The sequence below is a fragment of the Prinia subflava genome, chromosome 5 (assembly GCF_021018805.1).
Source record: "Prinia subflava isolate CZ2003 ecotype Zambia chromosome 5, Cam_Psub_1.2, whole genome shotgun sequence".
In the NCBI taxonomy this organism is placed as follows: domain Eukaryota; kingdom Metazoa; phylum Chordata; class Aves; order Passeriformes; family Cisticolidae; genus Prinia; species Prinia subflava.
In genome coordinates, this window is record NC_086251.1 from 24,788,685 (window position 1) to 24,807,694 (window position 19,010).

Below are 19,010 nucleotides of genomic sequence, written 5' to 3' on the forward strand. Positions count from 1 at the left end.
TGATTGATATTCTGGCACTGCTTTTGTTTTAGGCTGGTACGGTTTGATCCCTTGGGACACTACTTGCTCACAGCGATAGTTAACCCTTCTAACCAGCAGGTAAGGGGAATGTCAGGACTTGTATTGACTGGCTGATTGCAAGGTGCTCTGTGTACTTTAGCCCTCGTCTGTTTTTAAGCAGACTTGTGTTTTTCTGAAAACCTGAAGTCTCCTTAAGCTGAGTTCTGTCTCACCTTGACTGGTCACATGAATGTTCTTGTGTTACCTGCGTGGCTAATTAAGTGCTTTCCAAAATGTTTGTTTTGCCCTCTCTGTTTGACTAACGGTGGGACAGAGGTCTCAGTGATCCTGTTCTTTTAGTTCTGTTGCGATGTTCTTTTGGATTTGAAGCTGAGGTATCAACAATTCTCCCCTCAGCTGCTGACCCTCAGACACTGATACCTCTGTTCATGAACAGTGTATTGTGAAAGCTCACTGGGATGTAGGAAGAGGTTGTCTAGATCCATAAAATGAACTTAGAAGTCATCTCAACTGGTTTCCTCCGAGTCAAGGCCTTTAGGAGGGGAGTTAGCATATCCTTTCATCTGTCCAGGCTGGTAGCTGACTTTCTGCTGTTTATTTGGAAGTCCAGGATTTTGCCTTGAGGTGAACTTTGGCTGTTTCCTTCTGCAGAGCGATGAGGAAGTGGAAATCTCCGTGGACAGCACAGAGATGCCTCATTATCGTCAGCGTGCTATCCTTCCGTCTCAGCCTGTGAGGCGCACACCCCTCCTCCACAACTTCCTGCATATGTTGTCCTCCCGCTCCTCTGGCATACAGGTGGGAGAGCAAAACAGTGTTCAAGACTCTGCTACCCCATCCCCTCCACCGCCTCCACCACCACCACCTCCGCCTCCAGCCAGTGAGAACACAAGGGCATCTGTCTATAACAGGCTCCGGGAGCGAGTCAGCTATCCCACAGCAGAGTGCTGCCAGCACCTGGGGATGTTGTGCCTTTGCAGCCGATGCTCTAGTGCAAGACTTCCTTCTTCTCTCTTCCCACACCAGGAAAATGCACCTTCCACGTCTTCTGGGGCCACTGGCACTTCCTTCTCCTCTGTGCAGACAGAGCCTTACCAACCCCCAGAGCAGGCATCCGTAGCGCAGGAGGAGCAGGGGATTCTTAACAGGCCCTCTGCTTTCAGCACAGTTCAGAGCAGCACTGCTGGCAACACCCTGCGCAACCTTAGCCTGGGCCCCACGCGGCGGTCCCTCAGCGGGTCCTTGGCAGGCCACCAGTCCCGGTACCAACAGTCTGCGAGAGAGATGGCTTCAGGCTTGGGTGGGTCTGACTGGTCCAGGACAGTGCTGAACATGAGCTCTCGGTCCGAGCTGGAAGCCATGCCTCCCCCTAGGACCAGTGCCTCCTCCGTCAGCTTGCTGTCCGTGCTCAGACAGCAGGAGGGAGGTTCCCAGGCGTCAGTCTATACCTCTGCAACAGAAGGGAGGGGCTTTCTGGCCCCGGGGGCTGAGGTGAACAGTGGTAGTGGTGCTGGCCCGAGCAATCCGGCCAGCATTCGTAATGAGCTCCAGTGTGATTTGAGGCGATTCTTCCTGGAATATGACCGGCTTCAGGAGTTAGATCAGGGGATTGGTGGGGAGCCCAGCCAGTCACAACAGGCTCAAGAAATGCTCAACAACAACATTGAGCCTGATCGACCGGGTCCCTCCCATCAGCAGACTCCACAAAGCAGTGAAAACAATTCCAATTTGTCCCGGGGTCACCTGAACCGCTGTCGTGCTTGTCATAACCTGCTGACCTTTAACAATGACACGCTGCGCTGGGAAAGAAGCACGCCTAGCTACACACCAGGGCAGGTCCAAAGCACATTTGAGGGTGTGCCTCCAAATACCAGCCAGGTGCAGCCTGCAGAGAGAACCGAGGGCAGAGCTCCTGCCTCTAGCAGACTGCAGCTGGGCAGCTCTTCCACCCCGCAGGAGGAGAGGACCGTGGGAGTGGTCTTTAACCAGGAGACGGGGCACTGGGAAAGAGTTTACAGCCAGTCGGCTTCAAGCAGACCTGGGAATGTATCACAGGAGGCCTTAAACCAGGAAATGCCTGAGGAAAGCTCAGAGGAGGATTCACTCAGGAGGTAAGATACATGCTTGCCCTTCCTCCTCTATTTTTTCTTAAACCTTTCCCATCTATTCTGAGGTTTTTCAATATTTTCAGAGTTACAAACCTTTTCTCATATGGCTGTGTACTATTCATGTACATGAAAATAGAGACATTGGTGTTGGTGTGTTTATAGCTGCTATTGTCATGCTGCAGATGGATTCTGAAGATTGTAAGGGCAGAGACTGGACCTCTCAGTGGTAGCACAGACAGGCCAAAGGATGGCTCTTGCAGATCTCTGGGGTAAACTTTGCTCCTGGTGTTTCTGAGACCCTGCAGAGGAGTGGAAACTCAGAATGCGTTAATGCTGTCCTTTGTCCCCCTTATCACACACCCTATCATCAAGTGCTATGCATGGAGAATCTGCCCAGGGTTGGCATGGAAAACTGGGCATGAGTAAGGTGTTAAGTTAAAAGGGTTAACAGTAATTTTCTTAGTGTTGACCAGAGGGGGAAAAAGTCAAAGCTCTGTGTCAGTGGTTTGGTTATATGCAGTAGGTTTGCCACTGATAAGAGAGGTAAGTTTTGAAAGTGGCTCCTGTTGACCTGAGCTGGGGGCATACTGATCACTGAAAATTTTAGGCTTTGCTGTCTTCTTTTTTAAGAAGGTGATTCTCTTTTTTTTTTTTTTGGAAAGATATTTTTCTTTTGCTTCAGATATGATACAAGAAACTGGATAAGCTGAATTGAACTTGTGTCAGGAAAGACCTGTCCATTGTGTGAAGGTGCCTTCACTGGCTTGTGTGGATGACAGAGCTACAGTGGTACTTTGGATAGGGTTTCCATACTGGATTTCAGTTTCACATTTTCTCTGTCAAGTGGTTGGTGCTGTCACCAGAGGAAAGGTTCAGTCTTGCTGTTTCTCTGAAACAAATGCCTTGAGCTGTAGAAAAGCAAAACTTCCAGATTGGATGGAGATGTATCTAAGAAGGTTTTGTAAACAGGAGTGCCTGAGGAAAGGGAATTCTTTCCTCTGTCCTGCAGATAAGCTGATTATACTGCGGCTGGAACAGTGACTGCCTTTCTTCTTGTTGTAGTTGCATAGCAAGTAAGTGGTGGTGGTCATAAAATTGTTCATCTGTTTCTAAATCCTTGCCCCAGTTTTGTTGGGTGTTTTTTTAATAGCCTGCCATAATGAGAGTGTCAGGCTGATTACTTTGGAGCTACTTCTTGGGCCTGAACTTACCTACTGTTAATTTAAGTCAGATATCCTCTTGTCCCCTATTAAAGGGCATAAAAGTAAGAAGGAGCTGACAAATTTAGCTTTAAAATGGCACTTGAGTAAGTCTTGCGTTCTCATTCTTTTGAAATAGTGGTACATACTTATGTCATCTCCACTGTGTCTCGTTTTCTGGTATGAGTCACTGTAGTGTCAGAAATAACGGGGCAAATAACCTTCTTATAGATCAGCAGTTGGCACATATTTGGACAGTGAGATGTAGTGGGATATGTAGATATGATCTTTTCTGTGGTAACTGTATAATTTAAAAGGCATTTCATTCAATCCACCACAGCCTGCATCAGTCTAACAACAAGAGTCCTATGACTGGATCTCTGGGTTGCTTCGCCTGTCATCCATGGTAGTTGCTGCTGCCTACTCCAGTAGCTGTAGCATTTGTGAAGGGTTACTCGCCTACCTGGTCACCTGAGCAAACAAGTGCTGAGACTTCTGGTTTGGAGTGGGTAGTTCGATGCATGAGCTTAATTCTAGAGGAATTCCTGTAAGGTGAAACCTTTCTGGCAGAGGTTGTTGAGAATCTTTTAGGGACTCCTGTTTCCTCAGTCTCCTGCTTCTATTATCAGGCCTTTCTAAAGAACAGGCTTGGCAGGGGTTTTCTGCTTCCCTTGTAACTGAAGTTGAGGTTATCTGTAGAGTTCTGAGGTAAGAAGCTGGAAGCAGTGGGCAGTCTGGTCTTAGTTGCTCCTGACAATTTCCTTGAAGTAGAACTTAATTTCCTTTCTTGTTAAACGCATTGGGTGGGCATGAGGCTTCATGAACTCTTTTTCTTAAAAGGAACCCTGCATGGAGGATAGCTCTGTCCTGCAGGTGTAATTTTCTGCCATTCTCAAATTAGCTGTATATTTTTCTTTATAGAAAGAGAGATAAGATTAGCTCAATTGGGTTAGAGAATGGTGCTAATAGCACCAAGGTTGTGGCTTCAATCCCCATATGGGCCATTTACTTAGGGGTTGGGCTTTGATCATCCATGTGGGTCCCTTCCAACTCAGAATATCCTGTGAATCTATTAACAAGTCAGCAAGCACCCACTTACCTAAATTTTGCATAGAGTGAACATCTCACTCCAAGCCTTCATGTCTCCCAGACCTGGGGTGTGCTTTCACAATGGGAAGTGCTGGAACCACTTCTGCACAGCGGAGTCCAAAATGTCTGTTAATCTTCGAAGCTACAGAAGCATGCAAAGCTGGAATCTGAGGGTGCTGAGGCATAAGCTATGTAATGCTGAAAGTGCTGATGAAATATAAGGGGGAGGATAAGCCTTCAAACCTGAGGGTACAAGTGGTAACTGCATCCACACTTCCAGTGAATTTACATTGATTGTGTATCAATTACATCATAGGCACAGATGCACACAATTTACATTGATTTTGTGCCTATCAGTCTCTGATTATTTTTAGTTTAGGAATCCAAGATGTGCTTATAACATGTTTTATACTTCTGTTCTTCTTTGTCTCTCCATTAGATGTCCTCATTGGGCAATTGAGCTCTATATTCTAAGGTCAGCCGAAAAACGTAAGATACGAATTGTATCTGGAAACTGTGTATGTTCTCATTCCCAGTCCATGGGCAGGATTCATTCCCTGACATGGCCTTCCTAGTAGAGAAGTAGCTTTCTGGGAAAACATTGCCACTGAGGGTCAATTAAGTTAACAGGGTAGTTTAGTGAAGGCTGCTCTTTGAATTCTGTTGATGCAACTATGTCAGCTGGGTAAGGAGAAAACTCTGCTCTTTCTGAGCAGAGTCTCTCATGGTCCTCGGCTAATTATCTTAGACTAATCACCAAAGCATTAATAAGCGTGTAATGACACTATTCCTACCTAACAGCTCTGGCACCTGTGTTAGGAGAAGCGTGTCACTGGGAGCCTCAGCAATACAAGGACTCCTGTCACATTCAGCTCGGACTGAGAGCACTGTGGCATTGAGCTGCGTGCTTCTTGAAGTTGTGCTGGTGAGGCATGGATTTGTGGGAAGTTTATGGTCTACATTAAGCAAAAGTTCATGAGACTGAGCTTCAGCTTTTCTGAGGCTGATCTTATTAATTCAAACATAGGGAGTTTTCCCCTGCAGATGTCTGCCTCACTTTTAACATCAAAATAAAAAGAATCTCAAATCTCTGAAGTTGCCTTGTGAAATGTGCTGTGTAAAATTGGTCATAGAAGCTGTTGGAAAGATGTGGATGAAGGAAGGATAACTGAGCAACAGATGGTAGCTGGTTTAATTTTTTTTATAACTACCGTTAATTGAAAAATGGATCGAGGAGGTATTGTATTAATACTGTAATCTCAATGAGGGAAAGGATCCTCTAAGTACTTGAAGCAATTGTTGCTGTGTGGGTCAATTCAGGTTGATAATGAAAAACTGAACAGGAAATGAAAGAGGATTCTTCTAGTCAGCTGCTTGTTTGAGAGGAGCTGGTGCCACCTTCTTAGGACTGATAAACAGAATCTAGCAGTGATCTCCACTGAAATATGTATCAACTCAGCAGTTAATGCTAGGTACAGTGCAATGCTGACTAACAAAATTGGTCCAGGTTTTCTCTTGGCTATTTCAGTATGACACAATTGACATCTACAGAATTAGTGTGGGGTTTTTAGAAAAAAAAAAAAAGGAAAATAACTAAGTTATAAATTTATTTTTGTTTCTGAGTTCTGGCATGGCACACTAGGCCACAGTATTTCTGGAATGGAAGCAAGGAGCAAGTAGCAATGTGTGTCTCTGCTAACATATTTCAAACCTTATTCAGTGAAGCATTTCTTATAGATGGGGAAAAGAAGAAATAGGAAAATTGTCGTCTGTAGATCTAGCTGCTTGTAATACATGACGGGGACAATTTTTATATGGTTTACCTGTTTATTTTGTCTAGAAATTTGAGTACATTACTGCAAATGAAAGGTGTGTTCTGTTCTATTGCCAGGCAGGTTTGCATGAAACTTATATTTCACAAGGAAATGCTTGTTATCCTCATTCTTCCGTGAAAAATCTTTGTCTGGCAATTATGTTAAACTTTTTTAACCGCTCCACTGTACTCATTCCAGAGGTCAAATTCTGTAGGCTGTGGTATGAGTAACTCTGTGCCTGCATTTATGAATGCATAATGTTTTCACCTTGCCTCCCCTATTTAGTTTGACAGATAAGATACATTATTGAAGTTACCTGAAAATCTGAGAAGTCTTTTGAAGCATCCTGGGTGACACTTGTCATGCACACAGGCAGAAAGGAAGTGAGCATGTGTGAAGTGGGGAAATTCTTGTCTGGGGACCCTTGTATAAACTCCTTTCTTTTGTTTGTGAGTGTATGAAAGGCAGAGTCCACCGTGCTGTGCATATATTTGACTTGTTGAAGTTGGTACAGTTCACCAAAGGCTTTGCTGTGTTTTAGTCTGTTGGATGCACTCTGCACAAGTGACATGTGAAACCATCTTCCCTGGAACTGTGTAACAAGGTCCAGGGACAAATCTGTGTTTTTCATGTTGTCAGGTCTCGTTTGAGGACTCTGCTCCCTCCTGCCTTGCTCTTGCTGTGTGGTGTGATGTACATTGACTCCAGCTCATTTCGTTTCTCTCAGCGTTGATGGCCTTGTAGCCGCATACAGCTCTTCTTACAGCAGCTGTGAAGAGAAGCACCTACTCTGTTCCCCTTTGAATCTCTCAGACCTTATTTCCAAATTGCTTTGCTGCCACAAGGGGGTAATGTTGCTTCTGCTCCTTTCTGAAATGGAAAGTTTCCCGTGCTTGTATAAGGGGAAGCTTGAGGACCCTCCCCACTGCCAAATGGCAGCTTATCTGTGTAGTTACCATGCAATTGCGAGTTCCTCAGTGCTTGGAGAAAGGGCTAAATGCGGGGATGCAGACGGAAATGACTCTGATACAAAATGCAGGCAAGGAGGAGCTTATCCTTTTGGCTTTTGTAAAGGTTTGAAAGAGGTAGATGTGTATCTGAGGTGAGACAGGTATGCTGTCTTTCTGATATGTAAATGCTCATGAGTTAGAGCTCTAAAAGACCTCGGCAACCTTGTAGAATTCGTCTGGACTTCTTGCTTATTGCCCACCAAGCCTGGAGCAAACCTTTCTTTGTAGTCTCCCTTCTCAAAGGTTTTGTTTTCATTTTAATGCTTGTTCACCCCCTCGGACTACTTTCATAACATGGAGCTTGTTTTCTGGAGGATTGCTTGGCAGATGTTGGTAGGAGTCTGGGCAATCACTTTTCCCCCCGAGGCTGTGTTTGTTCTCCAAGCATGCCTGGAGCTATTACCTAAATTTTGGAGCTTTTCCGTAAGAAGCCAAAGAATATGTTTGGGGTATTTTTGTGGGGTTTTGTTTGTTTTGTTTTTTGTTTGTTTTTTTTTTTAATTAGTGTGAATAGGTATGACTTGCTCAAGACTTGCTTGCTTGAGGGGATGCCTCTTCCTGCTCTAAGTTGTAGATACAGTGCTGACTTGTGATCAAATTGGGACCAGTCTGTGGTTGAAGTAGATTGACAGGGTAGGAGCAACCCCATTCCTGCCCAGCAGTGATCAGTGCTGTATATGAAATGGAAGAGAGCACAGTCAATTTTGCAGCTTTTGTTCCTGAGATCATGCCGGCAGAACCTGAGGTTCTTACATGCAGCTCTGGTTTTTGATGTGAATGACCAAGGCTGATCGGATCTCTGCATGTACTGACTTCTCTAAGTTTCTCACTGTGCAAAGCACTGAATGAAAGGGTGAATGTCACTCATATCCTTGCTTTGAAAACGAAACAAGCAGAACGCTTCCTTGTCCCCTGCCATGGATACAGAATTGCCTAGGAAGACACAGTTCTGTGATTGACATTTACCATCAAAATCAGAGAGGAGAGTGGTGCTACTCACTTTACTTTTTGGGGGAGAGGAACTAAAGCAGGAGAGAATTACCTTGCATAAAGCTAAAAATGTGTTTTATGGTGGAAACAGAACACATACCTAGTGTATTCTGCCTTTTGTTCCATTCCTTATTTCCCAAAATCATTGCAGTTGCTGTTTTTTTCCTAATTGTTTACAGCATTTGTGGCTTGCTTGTTCAAGTATTTAATATATGCTGTGGCACAGAGACAGGGAGGCTTGAGCAGAAGAAGGGCACACCTGAGCTGTGGAGAAGAGGCTGGCTGCTCAGACTGCACATCAGTGGGCATGAGGCCTGTGCTAAATCTAAATAGTCCTACTCAGCAAAATTTTCCTGACTCCTTGTTCTGACCCATTACTTGTGGAAACCTTGCTAGCCTTGTGTCCTGGCATTTGTAGTTTGAGCTCAGTATTTTGTTTAAAGTTACAGTGTGTCGACCTTCCCGGTGCTGTGGAAAGAAGGATTTTTCCGACAAGCCTTGTAGCCTCCATGTGCACTGCAATAGTTTTGGAAGAGTTTATGCTGTGCTGTTACTAGGCTTGGTAAGAAATCATTCCAAAGGTGCTTTGTTACAATTCTTAAAAATGGTGATGATAGAGCTAAGTCATATCTCAGCAGTTAGTGAGAGTGTTGGGGTAAATGGAAGTTGTAAATGGATTTGCAAGCAGAGAGAAGAGGTTAGGGTTTGTGCATGGGGAGACATGCTTGAGGGGAGAAAGCCAGAACTGTGTGGTATAGGAATGATTTCTGTGAACATTATCCAGGACAGGTAAGAGTGAACAAAGACTCTGTTTTTCTAGTTTGTCTGTTGTGAACATGAAGTGAAATGGTAGTCTGAAGGTGACATGAGCATTTGAACATGATAATTAGCAGTGTTTATGTGTGAGATGTGCAGGCTGTGGACAGACTTGACGACTATTGTTTGTTTGGCTTTCACTGAAAATAGAAAATACAAATTAGTTTTATCATGAGACTGCAAACATAGCCAGAACTATAGGAGAGGCTGCCATGATATCTGAATGGTCAGTTAATGCCTGTGTGAGCTCTGGAGTTATTACTGTCACCCTTCCAGCTTTGTGGTTTTTTCCCAGACCAAGCCTGCTCTCCTTGTGTGGGCAGGAAGGACTGTTTTGGTGAAGTCCTAGAAGTTTGAGCTCTTCAGTATGCTGCTAGTTACATGGAGGAACAAGTGAAAAAAGTGCCTGTTTTCTTGCACAAATATTCCTTCCCCTGGCTTTGCTAGTTTCCTGATTTAAGAATAATGTAAGGTTGCTAGAGCCCTATTCTTGTTCGCTGAGAGTTGATGGGCGAGAGGAATGATGCCTTGTGCTTTCCCTTCTTGCAGTAATTAATAGAGGTCACTCCCTGCTGCCGAGCTTCCCCCAGTGCTTTGGAAAGCTGGACATGTACCTGCAGCCTTCGCCAAACTTGCAGAAAGGCGTAAGCTGCTCTTTCTTTTTCTTGGCCTGAATTTAAATATGCAGCAATGACTGTAGCAGACTAAAAGAAATTCTTTTCCCCATGTTCTTCTTGTGGCAGCTTGACTTGCAAACTAGGCAAGTATAGAAATAACTCCTTATCAAATACCTTCATGGTACTTTCCCATTTGAACCACTGCCCTTCTTCCACCCCTCTTCTAAGTCCAAGCCTAGCAATGAGGAGCTCACCTATAAAAGAAATGGGTAAAGTTTGTTCCTCTGCAATCTCCAGGCAACAGAAACTTCTTTCCTTACAAGTGCCTTTTCTGTGGGAACTGTTCTGGAATTTCACCTGCTGCAGTGTGGCAGCAAGGAAGCTTACTGAATTTAAATTAAAGTGATGTTTATAGAGGTATATGCTTCCAAACTGGCTTTTACTTTTGCTTCTGTTGAGATCTAGAGTTGGATGGGGTTTCTGGGTTTTTTGGTGGTGGTTTTGTGTGTGTGTGTGTATGGGGGTTTTTTATTGGGTTGTGGGGGGTTTTTTGTTGTTTGGATGGCTGGGTGTTGGTTGTTGTTGTTTTGGGCAGGTTTTTTTGTGAGGTTGTTTGTTTTTTGGAGGAATGCGTATATGAGGTGACTGTAGTCCAAAGATCTTGAATAAACACAAATTGTTCAGAAGTTTAAAGACAGCTGACTTCAAACAGATAGCTATTTGAGGATACCATAAAACACATCAGTTCTCAACTTTCCTACAGAGAGGGAAGAAGTGTGAATAGCTTCCCTCTCATGAAAGCCATCCTTTGTTAGGATGTCTCTTCTGCTGTCTGCACATACCTTCCCTGCAGCCGCCTGATCCAGCTGTTGCAGGGTGGGCAGCATGTCCAGACAAGCTCACTTGACCAGGTACAGTTGCTCCTGTTTTTTTTACCTATGTGCCTTGAGTTAATGTAATTGTATTCTGTCTAGGAGATGATGATCAGCTTATGATTAATGGAGGTCTTGTGACATGCTTAAACTACCTAGCTGTGATTTTCTGAGCTTATAGTCTAGCTTCAGGTAAGTCACTTTAAAAGTGTCTAAGTTTCAATTTGGTTTTGGTTTTTGCCAGGAAACAAGTTTTGGGCAGGCTCTCAGACCTTCTGTTTCAGGCTTGCTTGCTCATCTAGAAGTTCTCTGTAGCTTTCTTCACTGTGGGGAAGAGCTAGGGATGTTGGCAGTGTAGTGTGCCTTTTTATTGTAATGCAACCCTGTAATTTTTAGATATGCATTCAATTTACATATACTTCGTGTGTGCACTCACTCTTTGTGCTCTTTAGAGATGCTCACAGCATGGTGTGTCTGGGGACAAAGTGCCCTTATCCAGTCATTTGCTCCCTATCACGGAATCTGGGCTGGAGAACTTGCAGTAGGGCAGCATTCATCTAATCTGTGGGCCTGGAGCAAGAGGACAGAGGGAGACCTGTGATCTGACTCAGTAATACAACTGTAACCAAAATACTAATGACTCTAGATTTCTACAGTTGAGCTGTTCTGGTCTGTTGAATAGCTAACATGCATTTTAAACATTTTCCACATACATATTTAACTGATTGCACCAAATGGCTGTTTGTGTGCTGATGCAAGTGACCTCCTCCCTTGCTCTTCTTGAGAGAGCACCTGCTGAAACTGAAGGCTGTAAATAAACAGGGTTCATTATCTGCCAGGAAACTGACTCATTTTTCTGCTTGAAATGCATTAGTATGAAATCATTCCCCTGTCTTCCCGAAGTGGGAAGGCTGGACTAATTGACTGAACTACCCTGCCAGTCATCTGTTGACCTGACTTTATTACTCCAGCGTGAACAAGAGTAATTTAAAGGAATTGCTTGATTTGTGATGAGACCTCTGTTTTCCTAGCCTTAGAAACCTATGGAAATAACGGTATGGCTTCTGCCCCCTCAAGAAAGACACCTCCTCTTCAATTCCCTGTAGAGAAACACGAGTCATATGTAATTATCCCAGAAGTTGACGCAGATCTGTGTGTGTGGGTAAGCAGAGATTTCTGCTGTCCACAAAGTCTGTGGTGTTGGGAACTCCCAGAACAAGGAGAATTTGAAGCAGACATACACATGAAGGTAGGCAGAAGAGCCCTTAGAAGCGTAAAGCTGCAGGCTGAGGGAGTTCAGTGTGTTGGCTATGTTCTGGCCATGCCTTTAAACCTTATGATCACTAGAAACCCTTATCCACTAGATGATTTTTTTGGTATAATGGCATGTTGTTAAGGGTCTAGGTGCAGAAATGTGATGTTTGTTTTCAACTTGGTGTGAGTGCCTGCCCCATCCTGAGCACTGGTGTGAAACTGCCACTGTAGACCAAAATAGCATGTGCAGAGGCTTGAACTGATTTTAATTTCTTCTCCTCTCCTGTCCCTCAAGCTTTGCCCCTGCAAAATGGAAGTGCAAGATTTTTCATTGTTCTTTTCATGTTAGTTAGTTACTGCCAAAACTAATCAATGCTGCTTGCTATAGCTGGTCTTGACCCTTTTAATGTCTGTCATGGATGTGTGTTCCCTCTTGCCTATTGAAGTAATGAACTAATCATTCCCCAGATGCTGTATGGTGAGGACCTCTCCATGCATCTTTTCTTCTGATGCATGGCCTTTTTTCAGCAGGTGAAGTAATAGATTAACAGCGCAGCCTTGAGTCTTCTCATAAGAACCTGTCACTTTCTGGAAAGCCACCCACTTGCCCTGTGATAAGCTCTAAAGTTGCTGTGTAGCTCCTGCAGCATCAGGTGGTAAATGGAAATTGGAGTTCCTAGTCCAAGAGCAGAGGTGCAGTAATAGCACAATTCATCATGTGATATCACTTTGTAGTTAAATTGAAGTAAATTTAAAGGGTTAATTAACCATGTTTTTCTTGAAACTCTGATCTCCATCTTGTAATTAGGTGAACTCAATTCCCAATCCTCATTTCTGCTGTTCAAACTCTTGCTGACACTTGTTTTGTGTAATTGTGCTCTTTTTCTCTGCACTCTTTCCCATCTTGGGTGAAGACCTTATGTGCTGTTGCTTTTCCAACTGAGAAATCCTTACAGTTTGTTTTCTACAGAATTCTTGCTGAGAATCAGTGAAGGGAGAAAAATCACTTTCTGTGATAACTTCTGCCTTATATCAAACCTGCTCCTCTGACCAACTCTGCACCTCCAGCTGAAGAGGATGTCTTCTCTGTCCCTAGTTGCACCTTCAGAGTTAACACGAGTTCTTTCCCACAAACAGCCAAAGTGTTCTATGAAGGCTGTGTTTGGAACTTCTCTGATCACATATTGCATCTCTCCTTTCCCTAAAAAAAAAGGAAATTATCTTATAAAGGTTTCTTATTGTATGGAATAACTTACCAAAAAGAAAACAACCCAAAAAAACAAAAACAAAAAAGAAAAAAGAGGAAAAAAAAAGGTGATGAAAAGGATGCCTAAGGATTTGGATAGAAAGACAGCCACCAACTCTAGGATGAGTTGTTTGGTACAGATGTGAACAAGGGTATGGAGGAGCTAACTAAGAAGTATAAAAGCGACTGTTGAGGTTTTAATGAATAGTGTTATTTTCAGGTTATTTATCTCTTTTAGATGGTTACAACTATCTTAAGAAAAGCTTCATCCTTTTGTTCAACTATATTTTTTCTCTTAATCATCCGTTTCTGACCTGTCTTAATCAAGTCTTGATGCCAGGCTAAATATGTCTAACCATAACCATGTGAAAGCTGAAGCAGTCTAGAAATGGTAGCTTAGAGGTATCAGAGCAGATTATGTTAAGAACTTAATTTTAGAAATCATTTTTTCAGGCAATCTTTAGAACTGCATACTGATTGCTTTTTTATTTTAAGCTCGAATATGAAACTGGTGAAAAGCAATAGTGTTTTTCTGTTTGACAAGGACTACAAAACTTTTATGGAAAATGAAGCTGTGGAACAAAATGCTTGATGGTTTCTGCTTACGTGATTTCAATTTGCTTTTTGAAAGTAGGCAGCACAATGCAGATGTCTGAAATAATTTTTTCCTATTCTTCTGAGAAAAGGGAAAGAAAGAATATCTCGGCCAGTAGATTGGGTTGTTTGAGGTTTTTATTTAAAACAGTTTTCTAGTGCTCTATCAAGGCTGTAATTGATCTCCAAGAATTAATTTGGCTTGTTAACAGTTAATTGAGTTCAAGGTTCGAGGGAGGGTATTTGTGTTATTGGACACCTGAAGAACATGCAGCTGTTGTCATGCTTTAGCTTTCTTATTATCTTTAGGTTATGCATTACCTGGCTGTAAAAGAAAGATGATTGAAGGGAATATAGTTTTAAACTGTTGCTATTCTTTACCTTCTTATGAGGATCCACAGGAGCACATTCACAGGGATGAGTGCTCAGGGGAACTGAGTGCTGGCTGTAAACTGGAGGGCTGAAAAAGGAATGTAATATGTACTGTGATAATTTTCACCTCTGAATGGGCAATATGCAATAGAAAAGTCTTTTCAGGGAAGACATAAAACCAGGGGAGGAAAGTCAGAGGCTGCCAAGAGTCATCAATATACTTTCCCTTCAAAGGATAACTGGGAATTTTCTGTTTTAAGCTCTCCTCATAGCTGAAGGCTGGGAGTAGAGGAGGGGTAGGTGTGATTGGTGTCCTTAGAGTGCCTCATTTTACTGGTTTGCCTTTGGTTGATGTAGAGCAGCTTTGGAGGATGGCAGCTGACTGAACACCCTTTTGATTCTAAGGAAACAACCTCAGTGCTGTTTATTAACACCTCCCTTTTGGACGGGGAGGAAAACCCTTCCCTCAGTGTCGCTTGGAGTAGCGTTACTGAGTAACGCTCATGCTGTGACAGCAAATCTAAGATGTGGTGTATAGATTGCATATCCTTAAACTATTACTGAAAGGTTAGACTTGCTGCAGTGAAGTATCTTCTCAAAGCCTGCTGAGACGAATTGCTCTTTCCCAAAAGGCTTTGGTGGTGATCCTCACCCCTGTGGGGAGAACGGGGCTATAGTCCAATGGCTGATTGCTATGAGGAGATTGCTTCAGGAACTTTTCCCCCTTGAACTGCAATTTCTGGCATTCGGCTTCATTCCTGAAAATCTTCCTCTTCTGCTTGTAATGTCTTGTGTCAGGGCTCTCTTTCTCTATCCCTTGTCTAGAGGTGTCCTGTAACTTGGAGTCTGCTTCCTTTACCCCCTTGCTAGTGATGGCTGCAGACCTGAGTTACCAGAGCCAGTGTAGAGCAGCAGTTCCAGAGCTGTTGATGTCTGACAGAAAAGGAACCTGATCTCAGAGAGTTGAGATTTCAATGCTGCTGAGCAGAGGTAATTTATATCCTGTAGTAGTTTTAATAAAAAAAATAAACCAAATAAAAACGACAATCCCCCTCCTCCTAATTTAGCAAGCTGGGACAGAAGCATCTCTCAGGGTGAGCAGAGTTAATCTTCATCATTTGCAGGATTGACTGACAACCTGGAGGATGATAATGTGTGATTTTTTTTTTCCCGGTGAGCGGGGGAAGAGAATAGAAATTGCAGTTTCTCTGCTAATTGTACTTTAGATGTCATTTGTGACAATTTCATATTGTCTAGACAGAGATAGTGGAGCAATTGCTTCCATAGAGCCTAGTGTTAGCCTGTTATATATCTGGATAGCAAAAATGGGGGATGTGGGAGAGGAGGAGGTTGCTGTAAGCTGGAGAAAGGATTCAGGAGTCAAGCATCATCTGCTGAAGTGTTTCAAAATGAGATGCAAGCAATATGCATTTCTGTTCTCTCTTCTCATGCTTCTCTGTTGGAAACTTAAATGTTTAGTGGCTAGCAGTTTACTGCAACAGAGCTACTTCTCTTGATCCATGGATTGTGTTTTTCCTCCTCATCAGAATTGCTCCCAACCTTACATTTACTGTGGACTACTTTTCACCTTGGGTTTACTGAAAACAAATAGTCTGTCTCTTTTGGGATTTTGGGTGCCAGAAGCTATGAGTGTGACACCTAAGACTTGGCAGAGTGCAGCATGACTTACTTTAAGAATTTTTATCTGCACCTTCCTGAGGGACAGTAGGTTACATTACCAGTGACACAGATGAGACACTTTGATGATTATAGCAGTGTATCTATCTCTTATGGAACCCATTTGTCAGTACTAAATGCATTTGGATTTGTAACTTTGGGTCTCAAGGGCTAAGTCTAGAATGAATTAGTTAAAAATGGATTTTAACTGTGCTTAGTACCCTGCCTCAGTACAGATATTGTTATTCTCTGGAGCATTAAGCACAGAGATGGTCTGTCTGAATCTCATGAGATTGCTTGTTGCCTTGTTTTGAATTTTTTCAGATTCAGTGTATATGTATTTATATCCCTCTGTTCATTACTCTGTGATCTGAGAGGGCAGAGTTGTAGGATAATTAACATCTACTAATCAAACATAAAATCAGCTCTGGCTTTTAGCCATTACTGTTAACTAATTATCTTTGTCCACGTGATCTGAATGTGGCCCTAGTATGTGGCCTGTGTGCCTCAGTGTGAGGTAGTGCAGGAGCTGGATTTGGTCTTGGCAGGTTTGGAAGGCTCTGCTGGAAAGGCCATCTTCCCTGAGACCATTCAACTCGGACAGTGCAAGCTCAGAGGGGTTCTGGGGAATGTATTAACCATTTGTAATCCTGTTCCGTACAACCCAGTAACTACTGGTCTTCCAAGGGAGCCCTTGTGGTGAAGGAGATGCTCCTGCTGCAGCAGCTTTTGTTGCTGCATGGGATGGAGTTGCAGCCTGTTCAGGTAATGTCATGGGGCTGTTGAAGCCCAGAGGAAGTCTCTTTACCTGGACTCTTGGCCATCCTGTGGCTCAGGCAACTGTTGGTTACTAAAGTTAGCTGTACCCATTCTCATCTGAGATGCCAAGTACCTGTGATAATAAGACACTTGAAATATTTATTTCAGGGATCTGTTGCAGTGTAGTGGTGAGAATTACAGATTCCCAAAAGTGCTGTTCCCAAGCCAAGCAGAGGGTCTCCTGGCAGACCCACACTAAGTTACAGTGCTGTAATTAAGATATGTGACCTGCTCCTGCACCCTTACGGCGTCTTCTGCTTAGCATAGATTTTGATTTCTTTCAGCATAGCTGCTGGATGCTTTCTGAAGGTGATCCCTCAAAGTCAATGATCATCCTAGGCAGTTGCCAGATTTTCTAAAGGTGAGAAGGCAAATATGGGTGGAGAATACCAGGAGATTTCTTTCTAACTGGCTTTGCTGGGCCATACATCTTCCCTTGTGGCTTTGATTTTACCATGCCACTTAGTGGACAGATGCTGAAAGTCTGGAAAAGAAGGTGGGATGTGTAGTGTGTAGGCACCAAGGCTTTTGATAGGGGTGAGTTTGATGATTATTTGTGTGTACACGTTATCAGAACACCATAGGCATTGCTTACATTAGGAGGAAGCTGCTGTTTCTAGATTTGTGACCCTGTCAGAATATGCATGCTCTGGAAGCTCTTTCTCCTTGACTAAGTCCAGTAATCAGGCAGGATGTTCCAGTAGGGTGGCAGCTTTGGCATATCCAGGTTGCTTGCAAAATGCTGTTTCTGGAGCAGCTTAGAAAAGCAGATTTCTCAAAAGCATGTTGGTATTGCAGTGGCAGTAATCTAGTGTCTGAACTCTGAGCCAGGGGTTTAGAAGGGACCAGCTGCCTGAGTAGGTAGAACATCCCTTCTGCTAATTTTAGTCTGTCTACCTTTCCCCTAGAAGGAATTAAAGCAGTTTATATGTGATGCAAGTAATAGATATACCTGTATACCTCACAGATACAGAGCTTGAGGTATACCTCGTAAAGCTGTAGCACTGTTTGTTCTGGATTGGCTGCTTTTTTGCACATACTGATATATAGCTGGAGCAGAAGGAAGGGTTTGGTGAGACAGGATTGAAGTATAATGACTTTCTGGGTAGCCAAGGGATTCATAATACCTAGCAGTATTGAATGTTAGAGCTTTTGACTCAATAACCCAGGAACCAGGGGAATTAATTAATCTCGAAGTTTAAGAAATTTAATAACTATTCTTAAATAAGACAAATGGTTGCCAAACAACTATTGTGCTAGAAAGGTCAGGATTTCTTGCCCTATGCATAGTGTCAGTGCTTTGCAGCAAATGCTGAGTTTCTCAAGCTGACACAGGCCTTTCCAACTGGGAAACTGAAGCAATCTCTTGCTATTTTCTGAATTCTAGATCTATAATGTAAAATTGGAGTAGTTTTTTCTCATTGCTGGGAGGCAGCAAAAATTTTTCCTGAGATCCTGATGGGTGGACTGCTGCTAGGAAAAAAGACTTCTCATTTCCAGTTCCGCTGTCTTTATAGAAATGGATGTGTTATAGAAATAGAAATGTTGGGTGTGGATTTTATCTGGTCCTTCTTCCTGTGTCCTGTGTTAATGCTCGCTGTCCTACACTGCAAAGGCTAATGGAGGATTATAAGTGTGGGGCTAAGACTGAAAGGTTCAAATCTTTCTCAAGAGATGTGTGTGTGAGTGAGCAGAAAAGATGTGGTGTTGGACCTCTTTGACTTTCAAACCACAACTGCTTTCATTAAGTTACAGACTGGAAAACAAAATTTAACAGGAGTTATGAGGCAGAAAGACTTGAAAGGAAATTCAGCAATCTTATAAACCTAGGGAGTTGTTTTTTCCACTTTCTATACCTGCCCCAAATCATCTCTCTTGTGTTAATCTAATAGCTGCAACAGGCCATGAATCAGGCTTGAAACAATGCTGCCCTCTGGTTCATGACAGAAGCTAGACAGAGGTGCATGTAGAAGCCAGGCTGGGGGATGTGTTCCTGCTGTATATTTAGACTCTGCTGCCTTCATGGCTCACTCTCACTTCTCACGTTTTCAGGCTATGTGGCTGCATTTACATGCATTTACTTCTTGAGTGAATATTTGTATCTTCCTGTGGCTGATTACAGTGTAGAGGAAAAGAACATTTTTAATTTTCGTAGTTGAAAACCTCTCTTTCAGAGATTTGAGACCAAGATTCAATAGACATCAGTGGTGCCCTTAAAGTCGGTAAGAATCTGACAGATAGCCAATGCAGTGGTAGTGTTTACAGACCTGACACATTGGGATGGGTTGTCTCCAGAGAAGTGACATCTGCATCTTCCTCTTGGAACCTGGAAGCGGATATAGGACCACTCTTCTTCCTTACCTGAGGTGTTCTTTCTCCTGTGCAGTGAGAATATAAAACTTTGAATACTTGTGTGGTGAAAACACTTGTGGCATCAGTGAGAGGTTCAGTAAGTTGCAGAATTCTCTGCACTAGTGATAGAAATAGTCTTAAGAGGTTTCAGAAAGCAGGT

The 19,010-nt window shown here is 43.1% G+C and overlaps 1 protein-coding gene across 3 annotated transcripts in view; it reads left to right on the top strand.

Annotated features, from left to right (window-relative positions):
* AMBRA1 (autophagy and beclin 1 regulator 1) overlaps positions 1-19,010 on the top strand; it is a 127,369-nt gene that overhangs the window by 13,757 nt on the left and 94,602 nt on the right. For 2 of the 3 annotated variants that reach the window (XM_063398468.1, XM_063398469.1), the window contains exons 6-7: positions 33-99; positions 673-2,132. In XM_063398468.1, coding sequence (XP_063254538.1) covers positions 33-99; positions 673-2,132 — 1,527 coding nt within the window. The remainder of the gene's footprint in view (positions 1-32; positions 100-672; positions 2,133-19,010) is intronic. The other variant, XM_063398470.1, reaches the window with a different exon arrangement.